We start from the raw sequence: 26,870 nt of genomic DNA on the forward strand, positions 1-26,870 counted from the left end.
TTAAAGCTCACTATTACCTGTGTTGAAATAGGCTTTTCAGAGAAAACTAAGGTTTCTGTTTGCGAATACCACCTAGCACTTTGCGGTTGTTACTTGTACATAAATAATAATGACAATAATAACAACAGGCAAAGAGACACATATCAAAGATTTGTCATTGACTTACTAGCTGTTTTTGAAAAAGTTGAGGGGGCAGCAAGTTTAAATGTTTCAGCTTACAAAGCTTTTTTCAAGAATGAACTACCAGAAAATAACTAGTTGTCAACTCAACAAGCTCTTGATGTTCTGAAATATATTTGGCCTTGTATATTCCAGCTTTTTGGCATTGTGATTTTTAGAGTTGAGTGCATTTTGCTTGGCATAATTTGGGGCACTGTGACTCCATCAATGGGATGAGAGCACTGTAGGATTTTTTTAAAAATTGTTATAATATGGAAAGTTTGAGCTAATGCAACTGTCAGGCTCAAAAATTTTAAGATTAGCTTAATTAGATGAGGTTTTAAAAAAATAATAAATGGGTTCTCTTTATTTGCCTCTAGTTTTTGAGCCTGACTGCTGCATAGCATCCAAAAATTACAAAAGATTTAGCTCAGACTTTCCATATTATAATTGTAAAATAGTGATCACCCTTAAAGATGTTTCATTTGCCAATAGAGACCATAATTTCTTCGCTGTAAGTAAAATAGGAAACAACATTATCTTGGACACCATTGGGTGTTGACTCTTTAATGGTGACCACAATGCTATGTACCTACTGTCTCTGAAACCGAATATTAAAGTAATAGCATTCTAGAAACTGAGTTAAAAGTAAGGTCATGTTTGCTGTGTGATCATTTTGTAAAAAAAGGGTTTGTCCCCTGTGTCCTTCACCCAAACTTCCCTTACCTCTGTTGTTGTGTAGTATGCTGCATGCTGTGTAGTTGTGCTTCAGTACACAGGGCCATATCCCAGCACTCATTTTTATGAGGAAGTGGTGTACTATCCTCATAATCCTGCAGTGTCTGGCTCTGCACTGAGCTAATTGATCCTGAAAACAATAAAATCTAGAATGGAAGGGGAGCAGAGGGACAATAATGCTGTTCCTGTCAATGACCCTGTACTCCGTAAAGGACTCTTTTTCAGAGGTACCAGTAATCATCCAAGACAGAGGAATGCACCACATGGAGCTCTAAATCAATGTCTTTGTTGAGTGATATGTAATCATCTCTAGTGAAAGTGATCCATTTTACAGTTGGTTGCATGTGAAAAGCTAAGCAGCATGGGTACAAATCTAGGAGATCCAATTTTCCTTTCTTTTTTGATCTCTAGAGGGGAAGTTGCTGACAGTGTGCAAAATCTTTTGAAACTTGTATATCTCAGGCATCTGCAGAGCCCAGTAACTGAGCCCATATCATCTTTTAATAAATCAGGCCTTTAGATGTTTACAGAAATGTTTAAAAGCAAATGTGAAGCTTATTGAAGGTGCCAGTTTGATGGCACTGGAGGCTGATATGTCTCTCAGTACAACAAACACAATATAAGTGTCAAGGCAAGTTTCCTTGCACTGCCTCACTAGTGTGCCTCAAATCCAGCCTGATGGGACTGCCTGTCATGTGAGAGGTTACCAAAACATCACTGGTGAAATTACTAGTAAGGATGACAGCACTTGTTACTTCTGGTGTTAAGATCTGTTCATAGTAACTGCACTACAATTACTAAATCACTTTGTGGTGCAGCCACTGAAGTGTGCTGCAGCACTACGCTATATTGTAGGAATTTAAAGTACCTGAAATCTTCGCCTTTATTTTGGATTAACTTTTTAAGTAAAAATTTTTCAGTTACTTTTGAAGCTCCAACAAACAGTTCTTTAAAAAATCAAAGGAAAACCCACCCTTGAATGAAATGAAAGCTTCAGAAGTTCCCATTAGTTCTCAGATTTCCTCTTTTGGGAAGCAGGTATCCCTCCAGCCTCATTTAAAATGCCAAAGTTCCTGCCCCAAAAAGCATTTCAAATACTTTGATCTAGAGTTTTTCAGCTTTTTGTTTCTTCAAGTGCACGTATACACACATTTTGCAGTTTTTCTGAAACACACAACAACCAAATAAGCCCTGTCCATTTCCCCAAGTTTATAATCAATTATATAATTTTGGCCTTCTTTGTGTCTTTCACCTTTGCTCCTCTTATTGTATTTATTGTCTTTTTGCCCATATCTATTTACCCACCACCTCTGCTAGCCTTTTCTCTTGTGTTGGACGACCTCAATTTGCTTCGTTTGTATACAATTTATCAACGTTTTTACTGAGTGTTTGTTTTTAGAGTGTCTTATATTGTAAAGCACCTGGAGTAGCTTTTGCAGTTGGGAAAGGCAGTTTTAGTAATAAATTTATGTTAACCTATTTTAAAAGGTGTAAATTTTGTATTAAAATATTTTTTTCAGTCCAAGCTTCTTTCATCACTGTCAAAAGGTGCTTGACACTCTGATCCAAAGGAGATTTGCATCAAAATAGCAGAATCAATTTAAAGAATTTTTGAAAGGGGGAAAAGAAACGTGCCTGCAACCTGACAACCAGCAAGCCAAGTTTCATTCTGAAGTGATCTGAGATGGTCAAAATATTACTGCAATACAGGGTTTATAATGGAAGGGCACTAGGGGATGACATCTAATTCTAAAGCCTTACTGCTAAAAAAATCTCCATTTTTTATCACACATCTCAAGCCTTTTGCCATATTCCTCTGTAGAGAACACGTCTTTGGATTAACAGATTTTCCTACAAAATAGTCTTAAACACTGGGACGCTATTTTCTGACACAGCCAGCCAGGTAGTCTTGCCAAGTCTTCCATGGTCCATAAGATTTTACAACATTGCAGAACCTGTGGAACCCAGGAGTCAGGGATGTGCAGGACCGGCGCTAGGGGTTTGAGCGCCCTAGGTGCACGGCCATTTCACCGCTCCGAGCGCTGGTCCCCCGGCTCCGCAGTCCTGCCTGCCGATGGTCGGCTGCTCCCGTGGAGCTGCCGCAGTCGTGCCTGCGGGAGGTCCACTGCAGCAGCGCGAGCAGCCGACCGTCCGCAGGCAGGACTGCGGCAGCTCCACCGGAGTCGCGGACCAGTGGACCCTCCGCAGGCACCACTGCGGCAGCTCCACCGGAGCCGCCAGCCTCCCCCTCCGGCAAAATGCCGCCTCCTAATAATGCTGGTGCCCTAGGCGATTGCCTAAGCTGCCTAAATGCAAGCGCTGGCCCTAGGGATGTGAACATGCAAGATTACTGTTATCACTTGAGGCTAAATGTGATCTACAAGAATTCCCTTGTTAAGTCCAATGTGGAAAAGTAATGGGACTTAAACAATCTTTTGTATGTTCAGAATAGTCAGATGTCTCAAACATTTATAGTAACCAGTGACTTTTAGGAAATCAATGCAGAACTAGCTATATTTGTCCTGATCGGGGAGATTACTTTGGTTTCATACTATTGCACAGAAGTTGAATCAATTTTCTCTATACTTCTCTGATGAACTGGATAAGATCTCCTACCTGAGGAGATGATACTCACCTAGGGCCAGATTTAGTTGCAGGTGACCCACGCAACCTATTTTTGTTGTTAGTGACAAAAGGGAAAATAGAATGTTTTATGTATTCTGTATATGGATTCATTTTTTGCTAACCTCCTAGAACGTTCTGGACGTTTATAGAATCTCATGGAACCTTCCAGACTTTCTGAGCACTACATTTTCCTCGAACCTCCTGGAATGTGGCCAGCCATTCCCTCTTGGGTATATATGGGGTGGGGCATTGCTAGTCAGTGAGATATAAATACATATTTACAGATCCTACAGTGCAAATTTATCATCTTATATGAGAGGGATAAGTCAGGCATATAAATTGTGCATGTAAAGCATGCAAAGTTGTGAAATAGGCTACAAATGCAATAAAAATAAGGTAACCAAAAGTTTAACGATGGGAGAGGGGGCTGCCAAAGACGCTCCTTGCCTGTGGCACTATTTGGTCTAGGGCTGGCCCTCTACTCACCTTTGTGAACTAGCTTTACCTGGACACATTTTAATCCAGGAATTTTTGCATCCGACAGTCTTTCTAATCTATTTTTAAAGGCATCCGTTCTTATGATTTCTGGGTAACAATTGTCCCAAACATGGTATTTTAAGCTCTAATCCTACAATAGCACAAACCAGATTCTCTAGACCCTTACAGAATATAATACATATGCAACAATCTGAACATCAAGACACCAGCAAAAAAAACCTGCTTTTCTGTCAATTTTCCCACTGATGAACTTTTTGTTTTATATCACTTGATAATTTTATACGAACTTCCACCATGTTTGACAATCCTTTTATGTAGTGACTTACTGGCATGGAGTTATTCAGATGGCATGAACTCATGAAACACCTGCAGTCTCTTTCAGCGCACAAATAATATAATGTTCACTACCCCACCCCCTTTAATTAAGGGGAAACTGCTATTTGTCCTGTCATTTGCCTCTTTGCTTCAGTCTACACAGAAAGAGCTTACACTGGAATCTTTTGATACGAATTCAAAACACGCAGCACAGTTTTGTCTTTTGAAACTTATTGTGCTTATCTGAAAATATCAAGGTGTTGGCAATTGGTTTCCGTACCCAGTAACACACTTATTTTTCAGGCAAATAACACGTTTAGAGAAGAGAGGACTGGTCCATTCTCTCTCCTTTATTCTTCCCTATAATAACCTCTTTATTATTAAATTAAAAAAAGTTGGGGGGAAATTATTTTGCCGTTTCAGATGCCTACCACATAACGCTTTGATAGGATTCATCATTTCTTAGTTGATTTTCAAAGAGAGAATTTGAAAATTGAATTTGAAATGAAGTTCACTTTGTATTTTATAAGGCAATTTTGATGTACACATATTTTTGCTATGCACTTACATTTTTCTAAGCTGAATACTTCAGTTAGTAATTAAAAGTTTATCTTGTGTTTCTGTATATCCTCTCCTTATGATCTGAAACATTTAATAAGTTCCTAAACTTTTGCTGGATTGACAAAACCTGTTATTTAAAGGCATTTTTTCAGTTTAAAAATGTATGTTATGACATTTGCATTGTACTAGGTTCACGTGATTTATTCAGTATTATTTGAATGCAGTTATACGTGCGGAAAAGTTTAATTACCAGCTATCTACATGGTTTCAATATTACCCGAGGGCTGTACTTTTTCTTAATTAAAAATATTTGAACATAATAATAGAGAACTCTATTAAAACATGAATAAAACATTGCAAGCAACCAGGTCCTTAAAGTTTACTAAGTAGTTTTCAAATCAATTTCATTAAGAGTTGCTTAACCATTTTTACCCATGCTCTGTATGTGAACAGAAGGGACTGTTTCTGTGTAAACTCCCATTTCGACAGGAAACTACCTGTATCATAAAGCTACTTCACTTCCTTTTGGATGCTCAGAACACTGAAACATGTTTCAACATGGAATGCATAAAGAACAGTGACCAATGACAATCATATGAAAATGGGACTGTCTGGTTACACTTAGCAATGTCTCCCTTCCAGTATGTTTTGCTGAAACTCATTGTGAGCCCAGGTTTTCGGGGTATACAATGTAAAAACATTCCTAGCTCTAGGACTGTTTGTGTTCTGACTTTAAAATAACGTACGGACAAGTCAATTTCAAATCATCTCTCTTCTCAAATCATGCGAAATCAGCCTAATTTCCTTCTCTGACAGGGTTACTTGCTTAGGTGATAAGGGGAAGCAGTAGATACGATACATCTTGATTTTAGGGATGCAACTATCGTTTAAAAAAGTACCTGTTTAAACTATAAAAATTGTATCGTTTAATCGTTAACAATCTCACAATCTACCCATGGCTTGGGGGTGGGGAAGCCCCAGGCTGTCTCTCCTCAGAGGTGCAGTACAGTGGGCTGGGGGATTGTTTGCGTATGCATGGCTGAGCGTGCTCTGATCCCACCCCTTGCTCTCCCAGTTACTAGGCACAGCCTAGTGCAGCTAGTTCGGCGATCGCTGCCGGGAGACCAGCGGTGCCAGGGCATAGCCAAGTGATCCGGCAGATCCAGTGGACCCTGGGCAGACCCACTGCTGCAGCCAGCTGCAAGAGAAGCAGAGTCAGGGGGGCGGAGGGCTGCTGGGCTGCCCCGAGCGGTGTCCTCTCAGCCGGGCACAGGCTGATCCAGCGGTGCCCCGAGCTGCGAGAGCTCTGCAAGCTCCAGTGCCCCCCGGGTATTGCTGTAGAGTTTTTAATGTGCACATTAGGTATTACGTCACTAAATTATTTTACCAATCTGATTTAAACATTAACAGTGAGATGAAAACTTATCGGTTAACATTTAACATCCCTACTTGATTCAGTTAGGCTTTTAATACAGTCCCACATAACATGGTCATAAGCAAACTAGGGATATGTGGACTACATGAAATTACTATAAGGTGGATACATAACCAGTTAAAACAGTGTAGTCAATGAATAATCATCCGTGGTTTGCTGTCAAACTGGGAGGACGTACCTAGTGGGTCCTTCCATCCTGGGTCTGGAACTATTCAATTAATTAATGACTTGGACAATGGAGTGGAGAGTATACGTATAAAATTTGCAGATGACACCAAGTTGGGAGGGGTTGCAAGCACTTTGGAGGGCAGGATTAGAATTCAAAACAACCCTGACATATTACAGGATTGGTCTGAGATCATAATGATGAAACTCAAAGACAAATGCAAAGCACTACACTTAGAAAGGAAAAATCACAACTACACAACTACAAAAGGGGGAACAACTGGCTAGGTAACACTACTGCTAAAAAGGATTTTGAGGGTATAGTGGTTCAGAAATTGAATAGGTGTCAATAATGTGATGCAGTTGCGAAAAAGGCTAACATAATTCTGAGGTGTATTAATAGGAGTGTTGTATGTAAGATACGGGAGATTATTGCCCTGCTTTGCTCAGCACTGGTGAGGCTTCAGCTGGAGTAAAGTGTCCAATTCTGGGTGCTACACCTTAGGAAAGCTGTGGATAAACTGAAGAGAGTCCAGAGGAGAGCAACAAAGGTTTAGAAAACCTGATCTACAAGAAAAGATTAAACATTCCCAGGTTTTTTCGTCTTGAGAAAAGAAGAATGCAGGGCACCTAATAACAGTCTGCACATATGTTATAGGCTGTTATAAAGAGGATGGTTTCATCACACGTGTGCTGCAAAGAGCCGCAGGAGACACATTAAAGAGCCACTTGTGGCTCACGAGCCTCTGTCTGAGCATCACTGCCACAGACCACTCCGAAAATAACTCCTAGAGCATCCAATTTCATCCCAAAGATTCATTACTCTCACTGTTAAAAATGTATGCCTTACATGGTGATCAACTGTCTCCCTGCCCATGGGCTTAATCTAAAGCAAGTGGACCGGGCTTAATCTGAAGCAAGGGAGATACCAATGAGAGATTAGGTAAACTTTCTAACTATAAAAGCAGCAAAGAATCCTGTGGCACCTTATAGACTAACAGACGTTTTGGAGCATGAGCTTTCGTGGGTGAATACCCACTTCTTCAGATGCATGTGGTGGAAATTTCCAGGGGCAGTATATATATGCTAGCAAGCAAGCTAGAGATAACGAGGTCAGTTCAATCAGGGAGGATGAGGCCCTGTTCTAGCAGTTGAGGTGTGAAAACCAAGAGAGGAGAAACTGGTTCTGTAGTTGGCAAGCCGTTCACAGTCTTTGTTCAATCCTGAGCTGAGCTGAACTGACCTCGTTATCGCTAGCTTGCTTGCTAGCATATATATACTGCCCCTGGAAATTTCCACTACATGCATCTGATGAAGTGGGTATTCACCCACGAAAGCTCATGCTCCAAAACGTCTGTTAGTCTATAAGGTGCCACAGGATTCTTTGCTGCTTTTACAGATCCAGACTAACACGGCTACCCCTCTGATACTATTTCTAACTATAGGCGTATTTAAGCTCTGCAACAGGCTTTCAAGGGAGGCTGTGGAATTCTTATCACTGTAGGCTTTTAAGAACAAGTTGGACAAACATGTTATCAGGAATGGTCTAGGTTTACGTGGTCCTGCCTCAGGGCTGTGGGAGGACTTGATGACCTCTTGAGGTCCCTTCCAGCGCTACATTTCTATGATTCTCTATTAGCTTTAGAATGCCTGGAATGATCTATATTTTTATAATACTCTAATATCAGGAAAAATATAAGATTTTATTTGTTAATGGAGCCTGTTCTCTAATGGTAAAACAAGGCAATACTGAAAGCGAGTCAGCATATTTTCAATTTTGGGACACAATGTGAAACAGCAGTCCCACAAAGAGAAGCAGCAGAGGACTACCAAATAAAGACTTCTGAGTAGAAAAAATATATTCAAACTTTGATGAAATACTACACACATAAGTCTGCCTATCATGCTGATGAGTATTGTCTCATTGTACTCCTCCTTTCTGTCTGTATCCATCTGGTGTCTCTTGTCTTATACCTAGAATGTATGATCCTTGGGGAGCAACTACCTTTTTGTTCTCTGTTTTACAACACCTAGCACAATGGGGTCCTGGTCCATGACTAGAGCTCCCTGGTACTACAATAATGCAAACAATAATAAATAATAGTAAGTCTGTCAGATCCGCTAAACATATATTTTGTGGCAATAAAAAAAAATCATCTTAGCCATCTATATACCACCCCATCCATTTTGCAAACACTTATGCATGTTAGTAACTTTACACACAGGAGTACTCTCATTAAGAGTCTGAGCATTCTGTTTGAAATTGTAATCAAACATCTGAGAGCAAAGGAAAAAGGACATCTCTTCCCTTCCATGTTTAAAAACGAACCAATTCAGCCAACGAAAAACACGTATGTACTTTTTTAAGCTGCAGAAGTTAACTTGTTTTATGGGGCACTGAGAATTTGAAAAAACCTTCCTGGTGGGAAGAAATTTTCAGGTAAATAAAAACAGTCTCACAAGATTCCTCAGTTTGCCCCAATGTGCTTTGTGGACCTACACAACTTTCTCCTACTTATCACTCTGACTCTCAGCTGCAGCAAGAAGGTATTGGGGAGGAAGGACAATTAGCACAGTTTTTTCATTCTCCACCCCCGATGTAGCTGTCCTGTTTTTTCAGCTGTTTCTCTTTTTAGCCACGACTTCTCTTTCACTGTACTTGAAGTGCCCCAGTGACTACATGTGCTCATTGTCTGAGTGCTACCATTTTTAATTGTCACATTGAGTCCACCTTACAGAGGGTCAGGACCATGAAAGAGGAAAGGCATCCTGGTCTTGGAGACATGTCTCCCTTTGGCTGCTCCAAGGTAGGTGTGCTTGCATCCCTGCACTGCTGAAGGGAGAACTTTGGTAGCAGTGTCTGTTAGGCCCATGTGCTGTCTCTCCTTGTGTCCCACCATGAGGCTAGCCAGCGGGCGAGGGCTAACCCTCCTCAGTTCTTTCTCTACTGCAGTCACAGACAAGAACTCTGAAATAGAGGGGAGGAGGGTGGCTTGTGGAGCACCCATAGCGACACACATGGTTACTGAACAAGGTGAGTAGCTTCCTCTTCTTCTTCTTCGAGTAGTGTCCCTATAGGTGCCCCACTGTAGGCCTGGGGCTTCAGAGTCTGGTCAGTTACAGACGACAATACCGTGGAGCCACAGATGGCATGAGAGGCGGAGTCCCCAAGGATTGCATACTCTCCTGCGAAGGGATGGAATAATGCCCAAGTCGCCATTCTATAGGTTTCTGAGATAGGGCCATTCCTGAGGAAGGTGACTGATGTGGAGCTCAACCTTCGGCAGTGTGCAAATACCAGCTGGAGATGTCATGTTGTGAACCTGATAACATTGATTGAAAACCCTGATAACAGACTGAAAGCCCTGATGGGCCAGAACTGGCCCGCGGGCCGTAGTTTGCCCTCCCCTGCTCTACTGTGTAGTAATACCTCTTGTACCTCCTCCAAGCAGGAGCTTTCTATGTGTTGGAACCATAAAGGAGCCAAGCCCTGAGGCGGAAAATCCCCAGGTTGGGATGTAGAGTACATCCTTCACTCTGCGAGAAGAGGTATGGACTAGTTTGGACAGAGATCAGTGGGCACATCGTGAGTTGTGACAGGTAATGGTACCAAGTCTATTTTGGCAAAATAGGAACATTCAGTATGACATGTTCTCCTTCTCTTTTTATTTTCAATAGGACTTTCGACAGTAGGGAAAATGGAGGAAAGGCATAAAGAAGGTCTCTGTCCCAGGGAAGGAGAGAGTTGCCTAGCGTGTGTTGCCCCATCCTTGCAGAAGGAACTGAGGGGGGTTAGGGGACCCGTGTGCACTGGCTAGAATCGTGGCGAGACCTAACCGCTACCAACGTTCTCTGATCAGCAGCACAGGGATGCAAGCACAGCTACACTGGCGCACCCAGAGAGCCACTACTCAAAGAAGAATGATATTTTTTAAATTCTAACACTCTGCAAGTTTGATATGAGCCAAAAAAACATAGAGAGATTTAGGTCTTTTTAAGATTTAGATTCTTGTACAGGAGTGCTAGTCATAGAAAGGAATTCACCTCCTTTTAGCATGAAAGCCCTCCGAGTCTGAAACAGAGCAGGTAGCTGTCAAGTAACAGAAGGTAAAGAATCAGACTGGAAATAAGGCGTAAATGTTTAACGATGAGAATAATTAACCACTGGAACAATTTACCAAGGGGCATGGTGGATTCTTCATGACTGGCAATTTTAAAATCAAGACTGGATGTTTTTCTAAAAAAATCTGCTCTAGAAAATATTTTGGGGAAGTTTTATGTCCTGTGTTTAGACTAGATATCACAATGGGTTCTTCTGGTCCTGGGATCTATGGTACATGATAGCTTGGGAAAGGACTATAGAAAAAGAATCACAAAGATGTACTGGGAAGATATTTTGAAAAAAAAAGTCCACAATCTGCATTATATTCCAGAAAAGGCATTACAAAACTTTATACCAATAGCCTATCACTTCAGGGAGTCTGAAAACAATATAGGACAAATAACCCCAAAAGGGCTAGAGAAATTATGGAGCAATAGGTTCCTTGCTCCATAGTGGGAATACCACTAAAACAGCCTTTTGGGGAATCTATCTGTTCCTATATTATCTCAGCACAGCTATTGTGGGATCCACTAGTTTTCCTGCTGGGAATATCTGGAATCGATGACCTGCTGTAAGAACAATGGGTCACGTGCCTATTGGCGACAGATGCCAGGCACTTTGCTACACATTAGAAGAAACTAAGACTCCTGAAGGGACCAGCTGGCATACAGGAGTGTGCACTATTTCATTCATGTACAGATTAAAAGCCATGAACAGACAGATGGATGTAATGGACAAGGCTATTAGCCACGGAGCAAGGGCTAAAACTAAAGCCACGAGTAAGTGATCATGAGCTAATTAACTTATTTGCAAGCAGAATACAGTTCTGACCAGTAATAGACATACTTGGTGCATTAAAAGGAACCATTTCCTGAAGCTGAAATAGATAATGAACAAAAGTGAATGGGTAGAAAATTTTAAACATAAAAATGTGAATGATAAATGGGAGAGGTTTACAAATGCTTTATCAGATACTCCAAAAAATTCATTCCCACAATGATGTGAGGAGATTCCTGATTTTGTTCCTGATATATTTAAGGAATTTTTTATTATTATCTTTAAGACTACTGGCCATATATTTTTCACTGATGCCTTTAGCTCCCCTCATCAATTGTCTGCATTTCCTAACTGCTGATTTGTACTCTGTCACCTGCTGCAGTTACATCTGATAGAAGAGTGAGTGAGCTCTGTGCTTGGATAGCCACTGCACCTTATACTGAGGTTCACAAGGACAATGTCATCCTGAGGCCCCATCTCAGCTTCATAACTACAGTGGTCTCGGATTTCCTCCTATCTCAATGTATTTCTCTCTCTGTGTTCTTCCCCAGTCCCCATAGACTCACAGACTCATAGACTCTAGGACTGGAAGGGACCTCGAGAGTCATCGAGTCCAGTCCCCTGCCCTCATGGCAGGACCAAATACTGTCTAGACCATCCCTGATAGACATTTATCTAACCTACTCTTAAATATCTCCAGAGATGGAGATTCCACAACCTCCCTAGGCAATCTATTCCAGTGTTTAACTACCCTGACAGCTAGGAACTTTTTCCTAATGTCCAACCTAAATCTCCCTTGCTGCAGTTTAAGCCCAGTCTCACCCAGGGGAAACTTGCCTCTCTAACCTAGATGTAAAGAGGGCATTCTGTCTGTCCCTGGAAAAGACCAAGCTCTTTAACAAATCCAAGTTATCTGTAGCGCAGTGGGTCTCAAACTTTTTTTACTGGTGACCCCTTTCACATCGCAAGCCTCTGAGTGTGACCCCCCTAATAAGTTAAACACACTGTTTAATACATTTACCACCATTATAAATGCTGGAGGCAAGCGGGGTTTGGGGCGGAGGTTGACAGCTTGCGACCCCCCATGTAATGACCTTGCAACCCCCTGAGGGGTCTTGACCCCCAGTTTGAGAACCCCTGCTGTAGCATATGGGGATAGATGGCAGGGAGAACTCATTACTGATCAGAGACCCTCTCACTGGATTCCGAGATGTACAGAACATAGCTAAAATGTAACAAGGAATGAAGTATATCCTGGTTTAAAGACCCATTTCACAAGAGCTTTCGGGGGTAGGGACTGTATTTTTGTTCTGTTTTGTTTGTACAGTACCGAGCATAATGACTAGGGGGTCTTAGGTAATAAAAATAATAAATAATAACAAGACATCCATATTTAGCTAGAACTCATCTACCATCTTCCTGGTATAGCACTGCTTGCTAATCTCACACAAAGAGATTCTCAAACAAGAGACTATTGTTCTTCCAGAGTAATCTGTGCGCATTCATACTACCTGCCCTCCTTCCCCTAGAGCTTGGCACGCTAGAAGACATTAGGAATTTGCAAATAGGGAGAAGGATTGAATTGACTGGGGAGGTGGCACTGCCTTATACACCATGGGACAATGCCACCCTCCTCCTGCAAGATCCCTTGTGAGCAACCCTGTCCCCCCAACAGAGATGGCTTTTTAAGGCAGTTCTGCAACTTGACACTGGAGTGGCAGATCCCACAAGTGGGAATAGACAGATGCCCTCATGAAAGATTCTGTGACTCTGTGAAGGGCAGGAACTAGAAAATAGATAGTCCCTAAATCAACTGTATAGCTGGGTTTTAGATATGACAGATAGGAGGGTTGTGCCACTGTCACATCTTCACCTCCAGTGACAGAAGTTCTGGTGGATGAAGAAAGGAGAGAGGCTATGCCCAGAAGCCTGAGTAACATGTCTGGACTACCCCCAGTAAATTCAGGAAGAAGTGCAGCCCATTTATAATGGATTGAGGATGGGCCAGGAGCTGGGAAAAAAAGAAGCCTTATATTCCAAATAGCAAAGTATGACACTGCCCAAAGGGTGTCATAAGAACATGCTCTTTGATCTGCTGCCTACAGAATGTGCTTGAAAGTAAAACTCTAATTCCTTATTCAAAGCAGACTTTTTAATATATAACTTGGGAAGAAAATCCTTAACTCTTAAGTAATGTCCTGTCATTTGTGTGAAATGGGCTAATTTATTCCCCAATCACTGCATGTGGCCATAAGGAGAATACAAGAGGGAAAAAAATAAAACCACATGAGAAAAAAAATCAATTTGATGGACTTGAACACAGTCCCCAAAGTAGCCTGGGGATTTAGTCTCTGGCACTGCCTTACCATTACCCTTCAGTCAGATCACTGATTACTGTTCAGGACTGCTGCAGAGAGACGATGAAGTGCACAGACTAGTGATCTTCTTATGATTCTTCCTGTAGATTGCTATTGAAACTCTATCAATTTTCCTTCCTAGTCTTTCTGCCCAAAACTATGCCTGCATTTGTAATTCACACACTTTGAGAACTTGAGTTGTATGACTATTCGAGCCTATTATCTTTTGTTTGCAAACCTCAATGATTTCTGTTTGTAGGCACAGTGCTATTTTATATGCAATGCAACTTTAAGAACCCAAACTTGGGAACTGAAATATTCTTTTTAAACACTGATGTGGTGAAATATATTTTGCATATATCTGGATGAAAAAATACTATTTTATTATTTCTCAACTGATACTAATGATGTATAGAATCATAGAAATGTAGGACAGCAAAGGACCTCAAGATGTCATCAAGTCCAGCCCCCTGTGAAGACCACATACACCTAGACCTCCCCGACAGATGTTTGTCCAATATGTTCTTAAAAGCATCCAATGATGGGGATTCTACAACCACCCTTGGAAGCCTGCTCCACAGCGTAACTACCTTATATCTAGAAAGTTTTTCCTAATATCTAACCTAAATCTCCCTTGCTGCAGATCAAGCGCACTGCTTCTTGTCCTGCCTTCAGTGGACATGGTAACAATTGATCACCATCTTCTTTATAACCACCCATAACACCTTTGAAGACAGTTACCAGGTCCTCCCTCAGTCTTCTTTTCTCAGACTAAACATTCCCAGGGTTTTTTTTAACCTTTCCTCATAGGTCTGGTTTTCTAAACCTTTTGTCATCTTCGTTGCTCTTCTCTGGACTCTCTTCAGTTTATCCACAGCTTTCCTAAAGTGTTGTGCTCAGAACTGGACACAATACTCCAGCTGAGGTCTCAGTGCCAAGTAGAGCAGGACAATTACCTCTCAGGTCTTATGTATAACACTCCTGTTAATATACCCCCAGAATGACAATAGCCTTGTTCACAACTGCACCACACTGTTGACTCATATTCAATATGTGAGTCGCTATGACTCCCAGATCCTTTTCAGCAGTTCTACCACCTAGCCAGTTAGTCCCCATTTTGCAGTTGACATTTGATTTTTCCTTCCTAAGGGAAGTATTTAGTACTTATCTTTATTGAATTTCATCTTGTTTTAAGTCAGATCGATTCTCCAAATGCTGCCCATCTGCAAGAATGGGGGGGGGGGAACTTGATGGGGCCAGTGGTGAAAGGGGGACAGCCCCAGTAGCAAGGGAGAGAGACACTTGCCAAGGGACAATAGGTAGCTCCTCTCCCTAGGAGTCTCTGGCACCCATTGGCCAGCTAGGAGAGAGGGATGCTGACTGGCCAGCATTCCGCTGCTGCCAGGATTTAGCCCAGCATTAAAGACCATGTGAAGCCTCGTTTGAGTCCATTCCAGCAGCCCGCTCTACCCACCTGCATTAGGAATGGGAACCTGGCCTGACAGATGCTGCAGGTCTAGCCAATCATGGCCCAATTGGCAAAAGACCAGGGAGTTTTTTTTGCCTCCTTTGCAGTACCTTCAAGCCACAGTGGGTTAAGCAGGGACGCACTTATTACCTAACCAAGGTACCGGGGTAGAGATGTTTATTCGTTGCCACTCATGGCCAATTTCCAGTGTGGTTATGAGAATAAAATGAACGATTCCCAGAGGTAAAAGACATGGGATTTTGGTGTTGGGCCTTGGGCTCATGAGGAGTGCTAGGACTCAGAGAGCAGAGACCCGGGGGAGGGGGTGAGGCTGAAGAGAGCCTATCATGCGTTATGGAGTATATGGTATGAAACCATATATGTACCCCTGCACTAGAATCAATGAAATGCCGGGTATAGGAGAATATGAGAGTTGGGCTGGTAGGACCCCCTCCTTTGTTAAAGTTTAATAAAAGTTGCAGCCTGGCATTTATTTCCATGCATGCGTCTGTCCTCGTTTTGCCGGTGCCTACTTACAATTTGTCATGATCGTTTTGAATTCTAATGTTGTCCTCCAAAGTGTTTGCAACCCCTCCCAGCTTGGTATTATTTGCAATCTTCATATGCATACTCTCTCACTCTATTATCCAAGTCACTAATGAAAATATTGAATAATACAGGCCTGATCTCTGCTCGACCTCACAAAATACATCCTCCCAGTTTGACAATGAACCATCGGTAACTATTTGAGTACGACCTTTCAATCAGTTGTGCACAAACCTTACAGTAATTTCACCTAGACATTTCTGGTGAGAATGTCATGTGGGACTGTGTCAAAACCTTACTAAAAACCAATCGATTAGATATATATTAGTATCGGTTTGGACCCTCATAGACTTTAAGGTCAGAAGGGATCATTATGATCATCTAGTCTGACCTCCTGCACAATGCAGGCCACAGAATCTCACCCATCCACTTCAATAACAAACCCCTAACTATGTCTGAGTTATTGAAGTCTTCAAATTGTGGTCTGAAGACCTCAAGCTGCAGAGAATCCTCTAGCAAGTGACCCGTGCCCCATGCTGCAGAGGAAGGCGAAAAACCTCCAGGGCCTCTGTCAATCTGCCCTGGAGGAAAATTCCTTCCCGACCCTGTTACAGCCTTTCTGTTCAAACAATGTCAATCATTTAATTCCAAAGCAAAATCACTTACAGTAGTCTCAGATTTCAGACTTGAATTCTCTCTCAAGATTTCCTTCAGGGACTTTTTACTTATTGATGTTCTTAATTGACTCACTGATGTATCCTTTGTTTTTCCAGAGGTGCTTGGGCTTTCCTTAGAGAATTCAGGTTTACTTCCAGTTGGAGAAAGACAGAGGGTAGGCATCCAGTTTCTTGGAATATTATCAGGATCTACTTTTTTCATAACCGAATCTTGTGGGGCTGATGATAGTGTTTCCAGGTGGCTATGTTTGCTATATTCTTTATACTTCCAATGCTCAGGACTTCCTGACATCACCTTTAATGGGATCACTTTAAAAACTGCAGAATCAGATGACCCTGATGTACTGTGGCTGGTCCTGAGGTTTGAAGCACTTTGGATGAATTCACTGGGGTCATCCTAAATTTGGGAAAGAAAACAACAGTGATTTTGAAACTACCCTCCACTTAAGTTTAAGATCTGTTTGCAAATATTTAGTCCTAAGATTTCAAAATTGCTCTTTAATTATGATGGCTTAACTTGAGATTTTTCAAAGATTTTGAGCATCTCCTGCTCCCAGTGAAGGAGAATGGAGCGTTGGGTGCTCAGGACCTTTACAAAAATCAGGTCTATGTACCTCAAGTTAGGCACCCCAAAATGACATCATGCTTTGAATACATAGGCCTAAATTCCTGTTCTAATTCAGACTGCTGGAAACCCCAAAAGTCTGCACATCATAAATATACTTCTTAGTGAAATGTGGTTTACAAATGTGCTGACCAATAACATGGATGTAAGGCAGAAAAGTCTATAATGTTGATAGCCACTTGACTACTGTAGTGGTAGGTGACACTTTAACATAGTGTATATAAAGCCTAAACATATCTGTTTGAAGAAATCACCTTGCCCTTCTTTGAAAGTTACTAAAAAAATCATTTAGCAAATAACATTTAAGAATACTTTATGAACCTATTATTCCTCTTCCAAACAAGGTCTATACAAAACATCCCTGAACTACACTTCTGATGTTCCCTTAAATTTCAACTCAAAAATAAACAGCAAGCAGAAAATCAAGTGATATGGGAGGAGGAAAGATTGGGTAAACTAGGTATGGTCACCCCATGGTCCTTAGTGACACAAGGGAGGGGAAAATGGAGGCCTCCTATCCTTATCCAATCAGGTGTTACACTTCCTCTTCCCCACAGGCACAACACAGCACTACTCTATTTGTTGGAAGGATGGCTACAACATGAACGTTGCATTCTTAAATATGCATATTTCACCTTCTAGGGTCCAATCCTGCTGATAATGAAATCAAAGGGAGTTTTGTCATTCAGTTCACTGTGAGCAGGACTAGACCCTACAAGGGGAAATTCATATTTAAAAGAAAACTCTTCATTATACAACAATCTTCCCAACAAAGATAGTAGCACTGTATTATATATTTTCATGAAGAATACACTTCTTTCCTATTGCTTTATGTTGTTTTACAATTTCTTTGAGTGGGTTTACATAAGACATGAGCAGTGAACAGTTTGTGGGTAGAGGATAATGATCAAGGCTGGCGCTTCCATTTAGGCGACCTAGGTGGTCGCCTAGGGAGACAGGATTTGGGGGGGGTGGCATTTTGCCGCCCTCGGCGGTAATTTGACGGCGAGAGGTCCTTCCGCGCTCCGGGTCTTCGGCGGCATTCGGCGGTGGGGGGTCCTTCCGCACTCTGGGTCTTCGGCAGCAATTCTGCGGCGGGTCCTTCACTCGCTCCGGGACCCAACGCTGAAGTGCCCCGAAGACCGGGAGTGCGGAAGGCCTGCCACCCCGCCGCCAAATTGCAGCCGACCGGGAGCGCAGAAGGACCCTTGCCTAGGGCGCCAAAAACCCTGGCGCCGCTCCTGATAATGATTACATACAGGTCTTTCTCAATTACTTTTTTGTTGTTATTGTATGATTTTGTTCTTAATATAAAAGAAAAAAGTGGTATGGCAGAATCGTCTCTCCTCTCATCCCCCACAATCACACACAGGGCTTTCCCTATAAAATGAGCTAAGCAGCTTTTCAGCAACCACATCCACATGGAGACCAGAACAATCAATTATTCATTAATATTTTTATCAAAGGTGCTCAAGTCACAAAGTATTTATTTTCCCTTAAAAACAGAATTCTAAAGGATAAAAATCCAGAAAAAAGGAGACCTATATTATTTATTAAACCTTTTTATATAGTGCTGGAAATGTACATGACACTTTATAAGCAGATTAGTAGGTTAGCTGCAAATATAAAACACTGAAGTGTTAAAGTAAATAACAGAAGCAGGAAATAAATTTGGAGGCCTTTTGGCTGCAAGGTTTTCTTTTATCTCCTCAGACTATAAATTTAAAAATGCTATTAGAATGTGCTGTTTCCCCAATCTCTGTACAGACAGCTCCTATTTTCCTGTTTTATCATCCAGCATCTTTTTGGAAGCAATATAAGAAAGTGAAGGTTATGATGAGGATGTGTTAAATCAGCTCAGTGCTATGAGAAAGTACATAAACCCTGAAACAGTTGAATGAAAGCAAACATTAATGTTCTATATACTTTCCATAATCACCAGTCTTCCCAATTCATCCTGAAAGATGTGTGAAAGCCAAATGTATAATAATGTATATTATTTAAGGGTGGAATTCAATTTAAAATCAGATTACAGCCCCAATTCCGCAAAGCACCTAAGCACATGCTTTACGCACATGGACTTTAGAGGACATAAGCACAAGCTTAAAGTTAAGCATGTGCATACGCTTTTTTTCTGAACTAAGGCTTATAGGAGCTACATGCAGGGAAGCAAACAGGGCATTAAGGAGGACAGAATCCACCACACTATGAGAGAAGCAGGCTGAATGTAATGCATTCAGGCTAAACTTTCTAAATTTGTTTTGTAAAACGCCTGCATGAATCAATGAGCTGTGGATGTATCCACAACACTTCACAATATTTTATTAATGTATTCCATGGCATAAGCCATTTAACACCTTGAAAATCTCTCTCTTTGTATTAAGGTACAGGATGTATAAGGAAGGGTAAATGAAAATAAACTCTGATTATAACAATATCTTAGTTTAGCATCACTGACCCCACTAGCTAGCAAATAACTGGAAAAGAGATTAATACGCACTATTTTTATAGAAGAAATCTGAAACTTCACACATGTAGTCATTTCGACAATATTTATTTTTCTTGCAGGTTTTATGTGCACAGCATGAGATTTACAGTTATATGAAATGCCTTTAAAATTTATAAACACTTAATATGCTGCTTTTGTTCATTCTGTTTCTGTTACTGCTGAAGTTACATGCATTTTGGAAGGTTGTAAATATTACTTTATTTCCCTAGTTTGGGATTTCACTGAGGCACAAAGACACATATCTCTTTTTTCCAGACTTTTATTTGCCACACCACAGTTACTTTAAAACCTATGCTGTAAACCTGCACTATTAAGTCACATTACTGTAATTTAACAGATTATTAAAGGAAATGTCACATTATTTTCACATATTGGAGACAAATGGATAATCCTGATATAACTTAAACTTAAATCTCTCCCACCTATCTATTGAACTTGGGTTTTATAATCATTTTGTTTGTTAAATATTCAATAATAAATGGTGCCGGGACTATCAATACAGTTTGTCTGATTAACTCTAGCACAGCATATATATACTGAAGACGCGAATGCTTTCCCTGAGGAGCCAGCATGTCTATTGCTGTACTACATTCCTTGAAAGAACATGCAGATGGACAATAATTTCTGGATACTTAAAATTGATTGCTCTTGCTGGGTTGTAATTTTAAGAAGATCATTCTAATGACTCTTGAGGGCCACCTACTAGGAGCAGATGGGACACAGGTCTTCTGTATCCAGAGTGTTAATGTCAAAAAGTCTCTTTTGCAAGAGTACACTGTCTTATTTAATTGTATTATGCTGGCTCGTTTAATTATGCAAGTGCAGAAAATTTCCTGACTCAACTGAAGATGAGGTCATCTGTTATATCCAAAACATTTTGGATAGCGCTGTACGATACTGCAGTTGTTATGATGTGTTGTAAACAGGCAAGAGTTCTGACTTTTGCTCTAGGTTTGACTGAATGGGCGGATGCCGACAGCTGAGTCTAATTAGACAGTGTCTATGACAGAAGAGAGAGATACATTAGAATTTAGTTGTCAGTTTGAAAGTATGGCTGCTTGAACAAATATAGAATAAGTCACTTGTGGTAAGTTGCAGCAAGATAAGAAGCTGTTTTGCTGTTTTCTGATAATTTGGGACTGGCAGTTTAATAACAGCACTTAACCGTTTCAATGACTAATTAGCTACCCACTAACGGTATTTATAAATGATTGCATTTTCCAGCTTGAAAACTAATTTGCAAAACCAAATATTTCCCTCCGGATGGCAGAAAAGGGAAAGTTCCGTACATGGTAGGTTCTCAAAAGTTATTATTATGCATGGATAGGCACTCCTGAGTGTCTCGTGGCCTCCAGCCCACAGTATAATGAGATTCAAAGATCACTTCTCCTTGAAACTTAGCTCAAAGCAAAGCCATTTGGCCCGGGTCCCACATGCCCCATAAGTAAAGACCTTCATTTCTGGCATTATTTTATTAATTTCCTGGGAATTTATCAGTGTTTATTTCAAAAAAATAAAAAACGGATGACAAATCAATGAAAAGCTAATTGCATATATTATCAGGGTTAATACTGGAGGGAGAGACAGAAAAAAAAGCAACGAAGAAAAAAAAAGAAGAGTGCATTGTTTATGAAATCATTATCTCTAATCCTCTTTATGCAAACAAAACCCATTTACTGTTGGTGACTTGTGCAGTTGTGTTTGATACAAGGGGCTTCAGGGCGAACCCCACAGGCTCACAGCAGCTTTTTCAAAGTGTCTTTTCCAAGGCTCATTCTTCTATGGTCTTGGATGTAGCTAGATTTAGAAATATTCTCTCTACATCAGCTGAGGCAGGTGGGACACTGCTCACACCATGTGCTCCTCTGCAGCTGCAGAGAGATTGGAGTGATGTGTTTGCAGCTGGGGGGCTGGATGGGGGCTGTGTCTGGTGGCTGAAGTGGAAGGGGCTCTGAGCCCTTGGCTACTTTCTGTGCGGTGACATGTCCCCAGGCCCAGCTACTCACTAGGTCTATCATGGGAGAGGAGCAGATGGGAGGCAAGGGATGCCTGGTGGGGGATGGGGGTGCTAGGTACTCATGATTGCAGCAGGTGGGAGAGGGTGCCCAGTACTCATGGCAGGGCATGAAGGGGAAGAGATGATGCCTGGTGGGAATACGGGTGCCAGATACTCACGGCTGCAGTGTGTGGGGGGAAAGGAGGATGGGAGGCAGACAGACAGGGTCTGTACCCTGGGGCTGTGCTGAGGGGGCCAGCACTCACAGGGTGCAGCCTTCTGCTCTCTGCAGCCTGTCGCTGCAGCAGTCTGGCAGCCTTGGCAGAAATCTTGCCCATCTCGCATCTCCACTGTACAGCTGTAGATGCCACCAACCAGCGGGCATGTTGTGCCATCCAATAGGGATTCTTTGAGGCAGGAGCTGGGTCCGTTGAGTTCAAGCCGGTACAAAATGTGGGTAGAAATCAGAAAACTCCAAATACTGGATTTTTTAAAACCTGGTAATTTTTTGGAGGATTTTGATAAAAAGCAAAAATGAAGGGCCCTACTTGTAGGTTAGTGAGTCTTTATGCATTGATACTCACTACTTGAGTCACAAGTACATAACTCCCTTCTGTAAACATACAATCTTTAGGGCCGGATTCTGATTTTCCTTCCACTGGTATAAAGCCAGAACAGCTCCACTGATTCCAAATTTACTCTGATGTGAGATCGGAATTTGGTCCCTAGAGTTTAAAGTGGAAAATTTGTGACCTGATGATTTCCTTTCTGGAACGGACCTCTCTCCCAGCCTGAGACATTTGGACTGCACAGAAGTGCAGAAGCTTCATTCTTTACAAAGCACTACAGGCTTGACCTTCGTTCCTCAGCAGAAACATTCTTTGTCAGGAAGATGCTTCAAAGTGAAGGTCCTCAAATCAGTTAATGCCAGTAATTTTAGGAAAGGGGGAACGTTCTTCTTTCTATCTTAGCTATATCTTATTCCAGCATCATTTTCCCCTGCTGCTTGGTATATCCCAAATGTTTCAGTCAAGGTGAGAGGTCAGGAGCCAGAATCTATAAGAACTATCAAACAGAAAATTATTTTAGCAGTCTGTTCTTAATACCCAGCTATCTGCCAATATTGGCTTCACATGTCGATGAGTTTACAATCCAACTGTAAAATAAACATGACTGGAAAAATTTTTTTTCCACAAAAAAGCAATTTATCATAGTTGGCTTACTTATCCTGTTGTGATGGTATTAGCTGACATCATAGGTGCACTCAGTAAATCTATCTCAGTGAGTATAAAATCATACAAGCCGAGGAATCAAAATACCAGGCACAGTACAAAGCAATCAAAAGTGACACGCCCAAAACAACTAACCTAAAAAGAGAAGGCTAGAAGTCATGGAACCCACAGATAAGAAATATATTTTATTTGTATTTATATTTTTCTGTGACTTTTAAAATTAGATATAAATTTACCATATGTGATTTTCAAACATATCGAAAAACAGTGAACATCTAGTATCTTCAGCATATCAGGTTCAAGATATTTTTAGAGCAGGTTTGCAAAAATGCAGCTTAACAGGGTGAGTAAATATCATTTTTTATTATAATAATGGCAAAGTCAGGTGAACAGATACTGTCCTGGGGTTAAGAAATATTTATGATGATTTTGCAAGGATGTCTTAGATTGTGCTAATATAACGGGTACTATAGGTCAGCAGTCTCGTGTCCTATTTTAGGATCAGGTGTGGTAGGCTTGACTTTACAGCCCACTATAAAACATTTTTCTATAGTCTGTTTTTGCAGTGCAAATTAGAGAATGGTTTGAAAAATTAGATGAGCACCTAGAATATCAATATACAGCTGACTATAGAAGTAATATAAAATACATTAGTGCAAGAATACAAGCAAAATATAACTGCTAAATAATTTTCTAGTTCACTGGCTTTTCTTTCACATGAAAGAAACCCTTAACTCTGAATTAGTAAATTTGTAATGAAATTAAGCAAAAACTATAATTGTTATTGTAATGTAGGTTTGTTTATTTTAAATGATCTTTTAGCATTGTACATGTAGTGCTTTGCTAGCTGTCATATTGACATTATTTAACGTAATCCACATTAGATAATAAATGAACTGAAAGTCCTTCTCTGTAGTTACCGGCATATGGTAGTTTTTAGTTTATACAATATTTAAAATCTTGTGTTCCCTACAAGAAGGGATAACCTCCAGTTTCTAAAGGGATCATGAATAATTGTACATGCACCTGTCAGCTAACTGATTGTTTGCCACACACCTCAGAAAACATGATTATGATGATATAATGAGAAACATTTTGCAGCATATAGAATTCTCTAACTGTATTTAAGTTAGACTCACTCTTTGGAAGTAAAAAATAACTATTGGTATGTCTCTGTGGGCAGTGAGAACAGTTGCTATTAAGGTTACTACAGGGAACCAAATGATACAATATTTCTTAGGAAAGAGAACTTCCCTTCTTAAGAACATGACATGGGATTTTAAATGACCACAGCCCTTTGTTTTCTATCTCAGTTGAACAAAAAGGCACCTTCAGCAGCATGAGCAGACAATTAACTAGGGAGGTGGTGGAACCTCCATCGTTAGAGGTTTTTAAGGCCCAGCTTGACAAAGCCCTGGCTGGGACTTAGATGGGTTTGGTCCTGCTTTGAGCAGGGGGTTGGACTAGATGACCTCCTGAGGCCTCTTCCAACCCTAATATCCTATGATTCTAGGATTCTAATGGTTAAGTACAGGCTCTGAGAGTGACACTGAATCATCACCCACACCTCCTCCAGCACCTAAGAGTCCCTTAGTGAGCTCTCATCTACGTATTGACCTAGAATCTCCTATCCTGCTTATTTCATGAGAACAGACAAGATCAAACACAATGGCGTGGCTGCAAGCTTTTGGATCACATATAATTTCTCCCAGAGCACACACTCTTGTAGGTGTTTTTAAGTTTAGCAATGTTGTATGAAGCAGGATTACATGAAATGTTGAAACCTACCTTCACCTTACCGAGCTAATAATTTTGTTCAGTATTCAGAAATATTTAAGAATTAAGCCTTCACCTATAGTATTAAGTCCTAATCATGCAAACACTTACATGTGTAACTTTGCACACAAGTCAATAGGACTAGGGGCTTGAATGCTTTGTAGTGTCCCTAGGCTAAGCTCACTGCACACCACAGTGGTGCCTTGCATACCTCCCATCCACCACACATGCTCCTTGAACCCTTCTGTTTCAGGGACTCCCTGCACCTCCCCACAATTTCTCCTCCTCCCATGCCAGGGTTCCCCATTCTCCCTCTCATGGCAGGGGCTTTGTGTGCAACCCCATTCTCCCCCTTTCTCCCCATTTCCATTTTACCAGTGGCCCCCATGCCAAGGGTTGTATGCACACCTCCCATTACCTCTTCCCCCCATTATTTGCCTGGGAGATAAGACATTCAGGGTGTTAACATGTTAAACTACAGGAAGAGCAGGACATTGTTATGTTACAAAGCATTAATTGGTGCCACCTATAAGTTGTTTGAGTATTGCAGTGGCTCTCAAACTTTCCAGACTACTGTATCCCTCTGAGGCATGTGATTTGTCTTTACAAGTCATTGTATGAAATTTTAGTTTGTACTGACTTTGATGGTGATTTTTATGTAGCTTGTTGTAAAACTAGACAACTATTTAGATGAGTTGATGTACCCGCTGGAAGACCTCTGTGTACCCCCAGGGGTACACATATCCCTGGTTGAGAACCACTGATCTATAGCTTCAAGCACCCGTGCAATTATCTGGGGATGTGATAATCAGATGGCAGTGGCTCCACTGTCCCCCATTTTCCCTCTTTTTGGTTTCTCAATTTTCCCCAAATCAGTGAGTTCTGCCACGGATGCCTAGAACATTCCCTGAATTACAGAAGTGGCATTCGAAGTTAATGTGTTACATACAGACATACAAACACAGAAGTGCCTCACCCACCTTATCTATTAAGTTGAGTGTAAGGCCTTTGCAAGCGCAGCCAACGATGCCTTTTAGCATATGAACTGAAAGCTCAAGGATACATGAGAAATGAATGAAATTGTCCTTCATTACACTCTTGTTAGCCATATGTCCTCAGGTCTATTTCACATTATATAAAGAGCTATGGGCCTGATCCTGAGTAGTGCCATGTGTCCTCCACTAATATTAACGTCAAAGGTGTGAGAGAGCACAAAATCTCACAGAACCAGGGGATTAGAGGTTTTTTAAGCACTATGGTGGTACAAAATATTAAATAAGAGTAGGCAGAAACACTGGTTCTGTACATTGAAAACATATTTGAACTGGAATATATTAGTCCTGCAATCAATTTGGTTTAAATTTAATAAGAAAAGAATTTCTCTTCATTGTGTTATACACACACGCACACACACGTTGTAAAAGTGCGTAGGAATCAAATACCAAGATTTACAAAACAGGGAAAAGTTTACCATAATGATGTGTTTTAGAACTGTCTTCTTAATCCAGCTTCAGTTAGTAACCAGTCTGACTTCTCTTGAATATAATTGACATAGAAAATCTCTATGGATTTTAAAGAGTTCCAAAACAGACAACATATGGTAGAGACAAGACCCCCTCATTGTTTATGATTCATTATCTCAACTTTAATTGGTTTAACCCTGAAATTCTGGGACCATATTTGAAATAATGAGGTCTGACAGGTCTAAGGTGAAAAGAAAACAAAATATACAAAAAAACCCCAACCACCTCTGAGATTTTCTATTGGTTATAGTTAGCATCTGTAAAATAATTTCCCAGGAGGAACGGAACAGTATTTTTGCAAAGTTTCATCTGTCTTGCTGTCACATAACTCTGTTGTACTTCCTTCCCAGTCTGTGAGAAAAAGATTAGAATGATAAGAAACAGTTCTTTAATTAAAAATGAAATAGATTGGAATGTTAATAAAGGCAATTACCGTAACAACTTGATGCAACTGTTCATTGACATGACAATCTGCTTCATTTTTATAAATATATTAGAAGCTGATTATTTTTTTCTTTTCTCTCACTAATACAAGTGCTCAAAATTTTTCACACTGCAACAGAATAAAAACCCAGAACTATACATGGCATTACCACATTTCAGATGAGATGTAAAACTGAAGTGGTGACCAGTGAGTGAAATCAAGAGTCAGACCCAGCTTTCTGGTCAAATCTCAGCATAGTTAAATCACATGCTGCCAACTTGAAACTTCCTCTGTAATTTTTGTTGTAAGAAGTGTTTTTCCACTTCCTTACCTAAAACGCTGTACAGTGCTGCTGAGTGCCT

General features: G+C 40.8%; 1 protein-coding gene across 11 annotated transcripts in view; it reads right to left on the reverse strand.

Moving 5' to 3' along the window:
* Window positions 1-26,870, reverse strand: part of CFAP20DC (CFAP20 domain containing) — a 209,889-nt gene that overhangs the window by 70,441 nt on the left and 112,578 nt on the right. For 9 of the 11 annotated variants that reach the window (XR_007774955.1, XM_050957357.1, XM_050957360.1 and 6 more), the window contains exon 12: window positions 16,413-16,820. Coding sequence is in view for 10 of the 11 variants with exons in the window: in XM_050957357.1 (XP_050813314.1) it covers window positions 16,413-16,820 (408 nt within the window). In the remaining variant the exon portion in view is untranslated. Of the gene's footprint in view, window positions 1-16,412; window positions 16,821-23,000; window positions 26,436-26,870 lie in introns of those variants that run through there. The other 2 variants (XM_050957352.1, XM_050957361.1) reach the window with 2 other exon arrangements.

This window comes from Gopherus flavomarginatus, chromosome 6, assembly GCF_025201925.1.
Source record: "Gopherus flavomarginatus isolate rGopFla2 chromosome 6, rGopFla2.mat.asm, whole genome shotgun sequence".
NCBI lineage: Eukaryota > Metazoa > Chordata > Testudines > Testudinidae > Gopherus > Gopherus flavomarginatus.